The following is a 13,550-nucleotide window of genomic DNA, read 5'->3' as shown; positions in this document are numbered from 1 at the left end:
TAAAGGGGCTACCCAATAATTTTTGTCAATCAATTTACTTTCTAGGACATCAATATGTTGGAAAAGGATTTGGAGGAATTAAAGAAAACTGGAAGCTTAAAAAATATAACAAATATTACAGAAAAGATACAATTAACTAAAAGAGCTAGGTAGTTAATTTTTTTTTCTTATCTGATTTTCCCTTGTCATATCGTTGTGTTTGCTTTTTCCTGACTTAAATATTGTTAATTACTAAAACTTAATGATGTAATAAATACAAAGGTAAAACTATTTTCTTTCTGAATTGCCGCAACTTTTTACTAATATTTATATGCTACATTATGTAAAAAAATTTATATGATAGCAAAAAGAGTGCTTGATGTTTGAAAGAATAGGCAGTTACTTTTTTTTGTTACATGCCAAATGAATGCAGTTTTATAGCTACTTCGGCAACATGCATGTATCAAATTCTTACCAATTTACGACCAACTGCTTTATAAATATCTAACTAGTTTGTGTGATACTTTTTATGTTTTTGTTATGTAGGACTGAGCTTCACATTCAGCGTGGACCACCTAAGAAGCTTACTCAACAAGCACAAAAAATTGAAATAAAGATGTAAGTACAGACAAATTAAGATTGGAGAACTGTTACTTCGATGCTCGTGAGAATGTACATATTTTACCATGAACTTAAATTTGAACATGCTCCCATGTGGCAGTGAGATAAATCTTTTATCTCTAAAAAATGTAAATCTAAAAAAATATATAAAGCTTCATGCTATTTTTTGAAATTCAGGTCTCCAAATAATTACGAAGATGGTCACACCCGAGAAACAATAGACAAGTTACAGGAAGGAAATGATTTGCTGGAGAAACAGGTATACGAGTTGTCGCAGCTTGCAACTTGTGCGTACACATCTTATAGTTGACCAACCAATACCACAATGTCCAGTTCATACTTTGTTCGCCAACTCTTGTAATACTTGAAGTTATTGTAACGTTTATTTTAATAAGTCTTCTTTAAAACCGACCAAAATATGAAACCAGTTTAGTACAAGTTTCATCTTCTCTTAAAGGACTAAGTTAAAAAAAAAGAAAAAAATGGCTCACCAGATCCTTTTTGAAAAGAATCTGTGTTAATGTAATTTTATGCTGGTGTTATTTGAAATGAAATGAGACAAGCCTCTGTATGTTTGAACCATTCACGTATTTTTTTCTTAGAAATCTCAACTTACAGATCAGATAAAGAGTTTGTCTTCTCAGAATGCTGCACTGCTAAGCAAGAACGAGACATTAAAGAGTGATTACGACCTTCTCAAAAGTGACTATGAAGGGATACAACAAGAAATGAACGAGGCAAGAGAGCATTTCCAAGAACTCGATGTTTCGGCTACAAAAATAGCTCACAGATGCGAGGTATGATGATCGTCGGTTGAAGTGATTTGTGTTTTGCTTGGTTTAGAATTTTTTCAAGACCCTGTCTTCACTTTGTGTTTAAACTGGGAACTCGACTTTCTTTTCTCACACGTGAATGCACAATTTGATTGTACTGTACTCCAACATTTCAAGTAACTATTTACGAACACATTGCTAAATTTGCGAGTATTTCAAAGGTAACACTTTTTTGTTCACTTTTTTGTGTTTTTAAAGGTGTTAGTTCAACTAAACGCCACACTGGAGGAAGAAAACAAGGCGCTTATGGATCAAGTCAACAAATTGTTAGCGCAGGTATGCTATCATGTTTCATTACATACATTTTAGGCCGAGAAAAGTTGATTTTTTGTTTGCTGTACTCCAGCCTCAATAATTTTTTTAGCTTTTTTTTTTTTTTTGGGGGGGGGGGCATTTTATGAACAAAAAAATCAAATACAATAATTTTTAATTATTTTTTGCCACAATCCATGTAATTGCAAATTGCCCTTTAATTTCATCTTTTCTAGCTCCTTGCACATCTAAGTAGCCATGTTATGAAATTTTAAAATGGGTATTTTTTTGTGATGCTGTATGAGAATAATAATTAAAAGACAAGATACTGAAATGAGTGCAGTAACAAACAGCTGCAACCTGTTTTCACTTCTTATTTAATGCACGAGTGTATTCTGTAAAATAAAAAGAGCTGGGTGACTGTCTTGATGCTTTAACTCTTTTTTTATATCCAGGACGTTGGAAGGTTTATATCAGAAATCGACGAATTTTCAATATCTTCGCAACCACTTGTTTAAGGATACTAAGTCTTGTGCAAAAACGGAAAAAGAAAAATTACAGCAGTTAAAAATTTTTTTTGTGTAAATCCGTACGTTTTGCATAAAGTACGACTTTAAAAAATTAAATAATGGCAATGATACATCGACAGGGAATATTAAGACCTACTTTTATGATTAAAAAAATTGGATAATGTCTACATAAAATGTGTGTCACGTTTGTGACCCACATATGATATGACACATTAATATTTAAAATGCGCGAAAGAATTTCATGAAATATCTCTCCCCATTTCACAAAAAGCCATCATGGCGATGTGAACATTAATAATGATAATGTTAAATTCTGTTGCGGGACACTATAAAAAAGTCACCAAATCTCGGTTCAAATTTTCCATATAAAGCAGCTTTCGAAACAACAAGCAGGTTAATTTAACCTAGCCGGATATGCAACTGTAGCGACAGACTGTGGATGCAATCTGAATTGACTTTAAAGAATGTCTTTTTCAAATATATCTTGATGGGATTCTTATAAAATTTTCTCGACATTTGCGTTAAATTTTCATGAAACTCAACATTTGCATTATTTCAAATCCAAGATACTCAATTAAATAAATACAATAATAAAAACAAATCAATGTGTAGACGGCAGCTTGCAACTATATGCTAGTTTATTTATCTGGTTTTTATTCACTTTAGAATCAAGAGTTGCTAATGACAACACTCCATTCACGGGACCAATACATAGATGAAGAAAGAACGTTCACGTTAGTTAAAACTTCTGCTTTTTTTTAATGATAAACAGCTCTATTTTTTGGTTTAAAACTTCGGTAAATTGTGTTTAAAAAAAGCAAGTAAAAATGTTACAACGATGAGTTCGCAGTTTGTTTACTGTACAATGAGCGCCAGTTATTTTTCGTCGTGCACCTGCTCGTTTGTTGTATGTAGTTTGAGACTTTTTTCCCCTTTCAGTGATCACATTTACGAGCTGGAACGTGAGAGAGAGAAACTTTCTGAAAAAGTGTTTGCCGCTGAGAAAGCTTTACAGGAGTCTGGTAACAAAAAGTAAGTATAGAATTGTTTTATTCTCCAATATCTTTTTTCCCTGCGCGTGAATATTATTGTGCGTTTTGTTTTCTAAACTCGGGTGATATGGAAAACACAAGCTATGAATGGAATTTTAATGTCCTTTTGGTCCACGTTAATGTTTCGTTTATGTTCTTCTATAGACATGTTTGGAACAATGTTTCTTGATAGTAAACTTTCCTCACAGAAAAACATATAATTCCTTATCTTGCCATCACTTCAGACCATTTGATAACCAGAAAAATGTCTGGCTGCGAACACCGTAGTTGCTTACTGTAGCTGCCACTATTAACCTGAAAAACATTAAAAATTTGACGCTTAGCCTTAAGCGGTTATTTTTGTTATCTTTTTTTTACCAATCCAGATAGCACGCTTTAAGATCTTTACCGTAATTCGTTCTGTTGTTTTAAAACGTTTTGTAATACACAGTACGACAGTCGCATGTTATTGATTCCATTTTGAATTTTGTATTCATTTTTTTAGGAAGGGTGTGTTATGGAGAGGAACAAGAAAAATCTTGAAAAAAGCAGGCTTAGCTAAGGTAAACTATTAACAATTAAGACAGTCTTTCATATATAGAATTAGAACTCCTTAGTCTTGTGACTTGTTTAATCTTGAAGTCCTGGGTGGCTGTAATACGGGGATTATTGTATCGGCCATGCCTGAATGTTAGTATTCTCTCCGCCATTAATTGTATATCCAAAAATGTGTGCTGGACCGACGATCACTTCGTTGATTGCGCCGCGAGTATCAGTTGTGTCGCGAGTATCAGTTTTGTTGAAATATGGTTTCTATCGATCTGCTAGCATTCTGTACTGCATGATGCTTATAAAATATTTATTTACGTGCAGAAAAAAGATAGCAATGTGTCTGGAACTTTATCTCCGGAGTATGACAGCAATATGTTCTCCGATTCAAGTACGAGTCCTACTTCCACACCAAGTAGACCAAAATTCACCTCGTATGATTCTGTGCAACCGTCGTCGGTGCGAAGCCCTGTAGGTCCTATTCGCGGTTTGTTATCTCGCAGTCGTCAAGATATCTCGCAAATCGATAACAGTGTGGTGATGAGGAGACCGGCTGCTCTAACATACAGTGGATCTTCTGCTAGTGACACTGCAAATCGACACGCTGCTTTCAACAAGACTAGACCAAAATCTGAGTTCCGTCCCTCGTTCTCAGGTGCTGATTACGAGAGTCCAGTTTCAACTCGCCGTCAGCTACATCGTCCGCGCAGCATGGAGAATATTAGAGCACAAGAGTCAGTGGATACTGAAGATGATTGTGACATCATTCCACTGGATAAAAAAGAGCAACCATTACTGGATAGAAAGAGTAGTTTGCCAATTGAGAGAAAGGATAGTACACTGTCTAGAGGTATGTGATGAATCGATAGTCATGATGGAAAGTCACTATTATAAACACAAGTCTGCTACTAACACTCAGCATTAGAAATCATATCCTATATTTTAACGATTTTTCTTCTTTAGTTTCTCAAAAGCGAGCGGTGGCAAGTAACCCCAACAGTACCTCTTCTACGCCAACTAGTTCGCGCAAATCGAGTGGACCGAACACACCCATACAAAAAGTTCGAGTGACTCAAATGACAACTGCACAGGTGATGAAAGCCTCGCCAGAGACCGTTACAGTGGTAAATTAGTATTGTTGTTTGTTTTTTTAAATTTTTTTTTGTTTTCTTTTTGTTGTTATTTTGACGTAACAGGCCTTTAAATTTGATTTTAAACTTTTGAAACTTTTTTAACATAATTGTAAATGTTCAACTTAAATTGAAGTAACTCTTTTAACGCTTCTTAGGATTATATTGCTCGTCAAGCGTTGGATTTCTCACCTCGTTCCAATCGAAAACAACCACGTGCTTCCACTTTTACGTCCACACCTGTTCCGCGTGATCAAAAATCTCGTAACGGCGATTTTGTAGAGCCTTTGGTGCTCAGCAGAAATAACAGCTTACGTACAGGACGAAGAAGATCCGATCAGAATAGGTCGTTTGATTCTACTGATGATAGTAGAAGCATCACCTCCGGAGGCTCATTGTCCCACCGCTCGAATGAGGAAGTACGTCGGCTTAATCGATCGGAGAGCTTTTCGCCACCAGCTTCAAATGCCCCGTTCGGGACTCGGGAACAAAGATCGTCTTTTAGGAGGTATGAAATTGAGCAGATGGAGCCTAGAGTTCTCCCGAGTACTCGTGGTTCAGATAGCGATGAAGAAACAACGGCTCCACCTCGACCACCAAGGTCTAGTTTGGTGGAGCTTACTGCGCAGCGGTTCGGTGAACGCGCTGCAGTGAAAAAATATGAAACGGGTAGTATTCCATCGCAAGACAAAACAAGTGATTTGAAAAGAACAGATTCAGAGAGGAAGAAAAATCCAAGTTGGTATGAATACGGAAGTGTGTAAATTATTTAAAAAGAAATGGATTGGTATGTTTGTTAACGTGGTGCGAACAGATAGAAAAAGCTCGTAGTTAGTTTTTAAAGTAGTACAGCATTCAATAAGTTGTGTGTGTTTGTCTTTTTGTAAATGATGTCAGGGACAGAGTGGTAGATTTTTTACTTGCACATATATATATATATACATGCACCGTAGATTTTGTAGTACACAAATCTTGCTTGCACTCCAAATCCTCTTCAAAGTGTTTATATTGGAAGTTTTTAGTTGAGCTAGAGAATATTGGTTTATTGGTTATATATTATTTGTTTCTTTTATACTTTTTGGATATCCACTATGCTGGAGCATTAATTCTCGGATTTGTAGAAGTTTGTCAAATTGTTTACATTTGAGTTTTCGTTCGTCTTGAACAGGGCGAACAAATGAATGCACTTCCAGTGTTTTTTAGCAAGTTTTTATTATAACCAAAACAAGGCAAAAGTATTGGTTTTGCTGATCAAAAAAGAATTTAAATCCGCTGAATGGTTCTAATGTTTTTGCATTAATTGTCCTTATGTATTTTGTTTGTTTGTTTGTTTTTTGTTTTTTGATGCAGATACTTCGACAAAATTTTCAAAAATAATTTATCACGTGATCGTTTATAATTTGTGTAGATAGCCTGCTGTAAGTTATTGCTAGACCTTCTGGTAAAAAAAATGTGCTTAATATATTGATATGAAAACAAAATATTTCCTTGTCGGCTTTTTTAATATACTAAATTCTCAAAAATGACTTTTTTCTTTGTGTAGACCAACTCCCCTTTTATTGGAAAATAATTTATTATGGGTTATCTTTCACAACTTTTTGTTAAGTCCCGGGATTCTTAAAAAAGCGCCTTTTCTTAAAGAGATTCCTAAACAATCCACTTAGGCAGAAGAACAAAAAAAAATTTAAAAAGAGGTTGGTAAAACCTGGAATATTTAAAAAAAATGATTTAGTCATGGAAACGGGACTGATAACCATTCTAGTAAGATAGGCAAAATACGGCGCTAAACCAAATAGCTCAGAAGAAACGTGTGCTCCTTCAAGCTCCATCCTTCAAGTGTCACGTGGGGGATTGAGTGAAACAGACTTCTAAGGTTCCTGACAGGAAAGCTAATTCGGAATTTCCAAGACGAAATATGCTGCAAAAACGAGGTAAAACTGGCAATTTCTCGGCAGAATAACTCAAAAGCGAAAAATGGTTTCACTGAAATTTAGATGATATTAAAGCCCACAACAATAAGAAATTGTATAGCACGGGTGCTTTACAATACACCGTTCCCGAGACCATGAGTCATACTTTTTTTAAACTCGTAAAATATGAAAACCATATTTGAATTCAGCATAGTTTGTTTAATTTATGTGTAAAAGTTTAACTTGATACGCCAACAGAAATTGCTATTTTGAGGAGATATATATGCAGTTAAAGTCTTCTTAATGCTCAAGTTACCATGTCCCGCCTCGTTTTTAAAAAGAGATTGGACATGCCACAAATCTTTAAATTAGGGTAGCAGGTTGTTTACTTGCTGCATTGTTTCGATATTTTCTTTGTTTATGACATTTTTGATAAGGAATTCAAATCTGTTGTCCGTTTTTCATAAAACTCAACAGAAAAAGTTGCGGCACACCAAAAGAATAAGTCTCGGGAAAGGAGTATTTCTTATGTTGTTAAAAAACGCGTTTAAAGATTTACCTTTTGAAATTTTAAAAAAGATGTATAAGTATCACATTTTGGCCTGTCTCTACAAAAGATGCCCAATGTAGAAGTTTGAATGACAAGATAACCCTGACGAATAAGTTTGAAGGATACGAGGATGGAAAATGGTTGCAATTGACTTTTATTGCTGTTGTTGGTTGCGACCAGTGCCAGATTACACCATCGAATCTGAAATTTATCATGCGCTACTAACACTGTATTTTGAGAAGAAATTGGTGCTTGAAAAAGGGCGGAACAACCTCGCGAATGAAAACAAAAGCATTTCAGTAACCTCATAGCGTTTTTTGCAATGTTGGAAAAAATAAGTTTTTACTTAGCTCTTCTTAACCTCCATTACAATACATTTACAACAACAAAATAAAATTCACACAACATGCAATATGAACCCCGGCGAGAGAGAGAGTGAAAACTCGATCGTCATTAGAAGAAGAAAAAAACTTTGTATTCTACTATATTGCTTATAGGGCACTGATAATTTTTTATATCATTGTATCATTTAATTGTATAATTTGGTGAAGATGGTTTCGTGGGTATTCTAATGCCTAACAATTTCATCAAAAAGTTTCATCAAATTCTGTTGTGATTGTGAGTTAAAATGTTATCGACTACAAAAGCTATTCATATTTTTTTAACAGTTTTCTTAACAGTCTCTACTTTCGTGTTGTCTTTACTCACACTCTTCTTCGTTTCGCTTTCAGTTTGTGTCGATCTTCCGAAACAGCCTTTAAGCCATTGCTCTGCTTCTCGTCCAAATCTTCCTTTAAGCCATTGTTCCATTTCACGACCAAATCTTCCCTTTAGCCATTGTTCTGCTTCGCGTCCAAATCTTCCTTTGAGCCATTGGTCAACTTCTTTTTTATTATATTCTTCTACTTCTTTGCCATAGCGACCCCGTCGAAGAGGTAATGTCTCTCTTTTATTTCCTATCATATTTCTGTGCTGTCCATTGCTTTCGGCTCGTCCAAATCGACCTATTCGTACAAAAAGTGTCAATTGACTATGACAATTTGGTTTTTCGTTATTTTTTAATAAAATACATTTAAGTAAAGTTACCTTTCAACCATTGACTGCTAGCTACATCATTTCCAAATCCTTTTAAGATCTCTGCGTCAGATTCCCTTCCGAATCGCCCTTTTAACCATTGTTCTATTTCTCGGCCAAATCTACCTTTAAGCCATTGTTCATTCTCTCGGCCAAATCTTCCTTTTAGCCATTGCTCATTCTCTCGGCCAAATCTTCCTTTTAGCCATTGCTCATTCTCTCGACCAAATCTCCCTTTTAGCCATTGATCATTCTCTCGACCAAATCTCCCTTTTAGCCATTGCTCATTTTCTCGACCAAATCTCCCTTTTAGCCATTGCTCATTTTCTCGACCAAAGCGACCTTTTAACCACTGTTCTGCTTCACGTCCAAAGCGACCTTTTAACCACTGTTCAGCTTCACGTCCAAAGCGTCCTTTTAACCACTGTTCAGCTTCACGTCCAAATCTCCCCTTGAGCCACTGCTCACTTTCTCTTCCAAAACGCCCTTTCAGCCATTGATCACTTTCCCTACCGAAACGTCCCTTTAACCATTGCTCCGCTTCTCTTCCAAATCGTCCTTTTAACCATTGATCAGCTTCCCTTCCAAAACGCCCTTTTAGCCATTGATCCAACTCTTTTGGCTCAGTGGCGTGAGAATTTTCTTCTGCACTTATTATATCATCGAGAAGGCTAGCTAATTTTGTTTCTTCGTTGTGAGATTCTTTTTTCTGTAGTTTACCTGTATCTTTCGCTGTTACGTATGACGTGATAAATATGACCGCAAACACCATCGCCTTTGAAGCCATGATTAACATTTATCTACAGAAATAAAATATTCACTTCGTTAGGAAGAATGATCATTATTTATACTTTGAATTCAGAAGTGTAGAAAAAACTAAACGGTGCCAATGCATGTTAGAAGTTTTAAAAGATCGTATAAAACAGCAAACTTCTTGAACTTTTTTATTGCATGAGCAACATATTGTGTATGTTATCCTCCAGATATGTTATACCAAAGACTATGGAAGTGTTTAATTGTTATGCATGATGAGGTTTTATATTGAAGTAAAGATGCATTGCAGTAAAGATGAACATGTATACTCACATCCTTCGAGGATAGTAAACCCTTCTCTCTTGACTTGCTCTATGCTGAGTGAATATATTAGGGTCATAATTTATATAAGGCGAAAATGTATAATAAAAAAATTGATTGTTTTATCCAATTAGTCCCTGTCTTTTCATCTTTTCATTTTCTTATTTGACAAACAAAAGAGAGGGAAAGTGTGCAGATGTTTTTTGAAGTTGAATTAATTAGTTGAACTGACTCTATCTATTGATCAGAATAAATTACACTTTTTTTGATTTTCCTGTTTTTCAACATGCTGATTTTTGTTTATGATATGTTATCGCTTGAAGTTCATTCTCCTCGAAAGTCTCACGTAGATGGTATTTCCTTGTTTCTTTATAAAACTTCATAATTTATAAAGTTAGCTTGAAACATCATTAATTCGAAACATCGACTTTGGGAGTGCTTTCTTTAAAAAGAAACACACTTGTAGTGAAACAATTCTGATTCAGTCCAATTTTTAAAAAAATAAAAAAGTATTTTTAATAATAGTTTAAGCGTGCAACTCAAAGTTTCAAAAGGACTTTAATATACAGCTTTAAACTTAACGCTAAACTATTGTTTTTACGATTATGTCATGTTGTTCAATGTTGTTGGGGAAATTGGTTAAAAATGCTGAATTTCTGTAACATTTTGTCTTAAACCCCTCTTTGTGAACTGTCTTATAAGAAACCGGTAAAAAGTCTACTATCACACGACTTGCTAAAATAATATACCATTTTGCATTAATGGACAAGAGTGCAAAGCGCACAACATGTCAAGCTTCTTGTTGATATTATACTTTCAGCAAATCATGGAGATCTCATGAATTGCGTTTTTTCTTTCTTTCTGCAAAAAGTGGAGACGTTTCTTTCCTGCTACATCGCTGTCGAATTTACATTTGCTTTGAATATAATCGACTATCAGAAAAATATCGTTTTTAAAAAAAATAGCAAATTCGCCCATATCTAAATTTAGTTTTTACTTAAAAAATGGTTTCATTATTTTACGAGCGTAAAAATTGAAAACTCGATTTCCGCAAATATTTAGACAGCATTTTAGATAACTGCATTAAAATTTCAATGATGTATAAGCTTAAATTAGCAGGACAAAATATTTTACTTACCAGATGATAATTTTCTCAAAGTAAAAGTTAATAGAGTGCCAGCACTCACGCAGCAACGACTTCTTGTCAATATATTCACACAGTGTTCCGCCCCAAAAATTACTTCTGCTAAAATAAAGATGTATTTTTATATAATATCTAAAATTGGTACGGAACGGAAACAAAAAAGGGAGGTCTTGTTATCATAGCAAGGTGAAATGTTTCATCTTCTACACGGATAATTAAATTTGCACAATGACTTTTTTTGTTATGGTAATGAAGTCCATTGTAGCAGAGGAGTAATGGAATTACATTGCAGATGGCTGAACTAATTAAAACATTTCAGCTCGTCAAAATTTCTCTTTTTTATCCATTCCTATTTCATAGTTTAATTTGTTTTGTTTTGTTTTTTAAAAAACAAAGAAGTTTATTTTAACTTTTTGTTTTTCACAATTTCCGTCTTTATTGGATTCTCGCTGTATCTTTTTAACGTGTATATATTTCGTTTAGGATATGAAGTTTGGCTCGCTTTTTGTTATTCTTTTTATTTAAATAAACAATTGACTTTAGGATTTCTCACCATGGAGTAAACATAAGGTCCCAGCATTGCATATCTTTAAAACCGAATGGAAAAGAGAGATTACGTAGTACGGTCAAATACAAAGTTTAACAGTTGATGCGAACAAAACAAAATTATATCACTTTTATACGCATAACTGATTTCATTATGTTCAGCGGGAAAATTCTACCATCACAGAATTTAAGCCGTTGCAATTCTAAAACAGTGGAATAGTTGAATGGACAGTCGTAATTACTTCAGAAATTGATTAAGGTAAATCAAACTCTTTACTTGAATTCCCCAAAGTTAAAAAATCAAATATTTAACACATGTTTTTTCATCATTGAACAACGTAATTTTATTTTCAGAATTGGCTTTAATTCTTGAGTAAAATGAAGTTGATTCGTTTCCATGACAGAAACCGTTAAAATTATATATGAAACAAAAGCTGGATCAAAAAATGACGATGGAGGAACTTTGACGTTTAAATAACGATTTGTCTATGACCTTTATACCTTTGCATTTTCGAGAGAAAAAAAGAACAGCAAAAAAAACCTATTCAAATTTTCCAGAACATAAAAATGTCTGAATTCGATTTAAGTGTTTGCAAAAGGACTCTTCTAAAACTTAACCGGTTTTGAAACATTCCGGAATTTGGAGCGTATTTGGGAAAATTCAACTTTTGAAAATTTCGAAATTTTCCCCCACTTGTTGTTGATAATTAATCCCAAATAGTTGATTAACTCGTGGAAACATCCACTTGATTAGATAGGTAAACATTTAGGGATAATCGCAGTTTTTGTTCTTAACTGAAAGCTTGAAAGATCAGGCTTGACTTGACTCATATTTGAAAAAAATAAACAAAACTTAAGCCGGATTTATGTGGCTTAAACCTGATTAAGTTCAGTATTTTTGTTATTATTAAAGACACCTGCGATGAAAAAAAAAAGAATTATAAAAACTAGCTGGTAAGAAAAAAAAGATATTTCATGAACTTGATATAATTTTTCACATCCTTTAAAAAAAGAAATTCAATTTGTGATCCGAATGAAGAAAATCAATTAGTTTACAACCTCATCCCCAGGACTTATTGATAGATCTTACGAAAATTGACTTGTATGTGTTAATAGTGGCAGTAACGGCAACGTGAGCATCACCAATTTTTAGTTTAGTCTTTTTGTTACTCAAATTTTTCCAAACTCTGGATTGTTGCCTACAAATGTTTCACCCTATAGAAGTATTCCCTCTATACTGCGGGCATTTCTATAAAATGGACATTCTGTGAAGCAGAAATTGACCTTAACAAAACAGAATTTTTGTCCACTTCTTTCCAAACATTTTTTTTATAGCAGGCGTGGTTGAATAGTACAAGCTTTTCAATCCTTACCTGACTGTTTTTATTTCCCGAGCCTTTGTTTAAATTTGGAATTTAGCATAGAATTTAATTATTTGTTCAATTTTCAAAGTCTTACAACAACGCCCTGCATTCTTCAATAGAAGTCTTACAACAACGCCCTGCATTCCTCAATAGAAGTCTTACAACAACGCCCTGCATTCTTCTGTTGGGTGGAAATGCAAATCAGAAACCAGGAATAAACTCGTGCGAAGTCAACAATGTGATTAATCATTTATCATCATTAATCATGGCATATATTTTTTGAATGAATAAATCGGAAATTATAGTCTTACGGGCCAAAGGGAGTCCAAGTTTATGTTTTAAGCATTTTAACAGCGGTTGGTTAAACTTTTTCCACTGGATAAACTATTCAAACTCTCACGTAAAACATTTTAAGTAGCAGACAAGATATTTAGCGAAAATCTTTACTAAGATCTCATTATAAGAGACATGCAAAATAGCGATGGGCCTTTTGGACAAAATATTTTCTTTATCGGACTGCTAAATTTGAGAATTCGGACTTGATTTTGACAGATTTCTTTGATGTACTTAGAAGTACAATATTTGATTGTTTATATTCCCCATATTCTCTCACCATGTTGTTAAAAAAAGTTATTGCTTGTAAAGTCATTGTTTAGTCTTCTCTACACACTAACAAAACATCAACGCGAAGAAAACAAGAAAAGGCTAATTATTACTTCTGCAGCGTCAATTTTTTTCAAGAAAAATATTGCAAAAATGAATATTTTAGATTAGTTCAGATTAACGCGTGCCTCCACCTATAAATTTTTTAAAAAGCAGCTTTCTTTAATTATAGCGAAGATCTTTCTCATATACCGTGTTTTATCTGTAAAGTTTTGACATTTATAAAAAATTCTGTTAATAAAAATATCAGGAGAACGTGATAACAACGTAAATATTCCATTTTAGCTTTATTTTTTTGCA

The 13,550-nt window shown here is 34.1% G+C and overlaps 2 protein-coding genes across 5 annotated transcripts in view; one reads left to right on the top strand and one right to left on the bottom strand.

Annotated features, from left to right (window-relative positions):
- Nucleotides 1-6,448, top strand: part of LOC130657353 (girdin-like) — a 34,773-nt gene extending 28,325 nt beyond the window's left edge. For all 3 annotated transcript variants that reach the window (XM_057460332.1, XM_057460333.1, XM_057460331.1), the window contains 11 exons: nucleotides 46-149; nucleotides 526-597; nucleotides 778-859; nucleotides 1,203-1,397; nucleotides 1,632-1,709; nucleotides 2,882-2,949; nucleotides 3,155-3,247; nucleotides 3,752-3,809; nucleotides 4,120-4,645; nucleotides 4,759-4,919; nucleotides 5,084-6,448. In XM_057460332.1, coding sequence (XP_057316315.1) covers nucleotides 46-149; nucleotides 526-597; nucleotides 778-859; nucleotides 1,203-1,397; nucleotides 1,632-1,709; nucleotides 2,882-2,949; nucleotides 3,155-3,247; nucleotides 3,752-3,809; nucleotides 4,120-4,645; nucleotides 4,759-4,919; nucleotides 5,084-5,689 — 2,043 coding nt within the window. In that variant the 3' untranslated portion in view covers nucleotides 5,690-6,448. The remainder of the gene's footprint in view (nucleotides 1-45; nucleotides 150-525; nucleotides 598-777; nucleotides 860-1,202; nucleotides 1,398-1,631; nucleotides 1,710-2,881; nucleotides 2,950-3,154; nucleotides 3,248-3,751; nucleotides 3,810-4,119; nucleotides 4,646-4,758; nucleotides 4,920-5,083) is intronic.
- Nucleotides 6,449-7,679: 1,231 nt separating this feature from the next.
- Nucleotides 7,680-10,828, bottom strand: LOC130657354 (pol-RFamide neuropeptides-like). Of its 2 annotated transcripts, none has more exons than XM_057460334.1 (3): nucleotides 10,672-10,828; nucleotides 8,472-9,259; nucleotides 7,680-8,389 (listed from the first exon to the last, which is right to left on the bottom strand). In XM_057460334.1, the coding sequence occupies exons 2-3, from the start codon at nucleotides 9,253-9,255 to the stop codon at nucleotides 8,037-8,039; spliced, it is 1,137 nt and encodes a 378-aa protein (XP_057316317.1). In that variant the 5' UTR covers nucleotides 9,256-9,259; nucleotides 10,672-10,828; the 3' UTR covers nucleotides 7,680-8,036. The 2 variants fall into 2 exon arrangements, with proteins under 2 accessions (XP_057316317.1, XP_057316318.1); XM_057460335.1 differs by lacking the exon at nucleotides 10,672-10,828 and adding an exon at nucleotides 9,546-9,699.
- Between the last annotated feature and the right edge of the window lie 2,722 nt (nucleotides 10,829-13,550).

The sequence above is a fragment of the Hydractinia symbiolongicarpus genome, chromosome 9 (assembly GCF_029227915.1).
Source record: "Hydractinia symbiolongicarpus strain clone_291-10 chromosome 9, HSymV2.1, whole genome shotgun sequence".
Classification (NCBI taxonomy): domain Eukaryota; kingdom Metazoa; phylum Cnidaria; class Hydrozoa; order Anthoathecata; family Hydractiniidae; genus Hydractinia; species Hydractinia symbiolongicarpus.
The sequence above is the reverse complement of the archived record's forward strand: the minus strand, read 5'-3'. Positions and strand labels throughout refer to the sequence as shown.

What these genes read in the sequence shown, in the direction of transcription:
- LOC130657354 (XM_057460334.1), bottom strand. Translation starts at nt 9,255, where the DNA reads ATGTTAATCATGGCTTCAAAGGCGATGGTGTTTGCGGTCATATTTATC. An exon ending in TAGCAGTCAATGGTTGAAAG is followed by an intron (nt 8,390 to 8,471) that starts GTAACTTTACTT and finishes TTGTACGAATAG; the next exon opens with GTCGATTTGGACGAGCCGAA.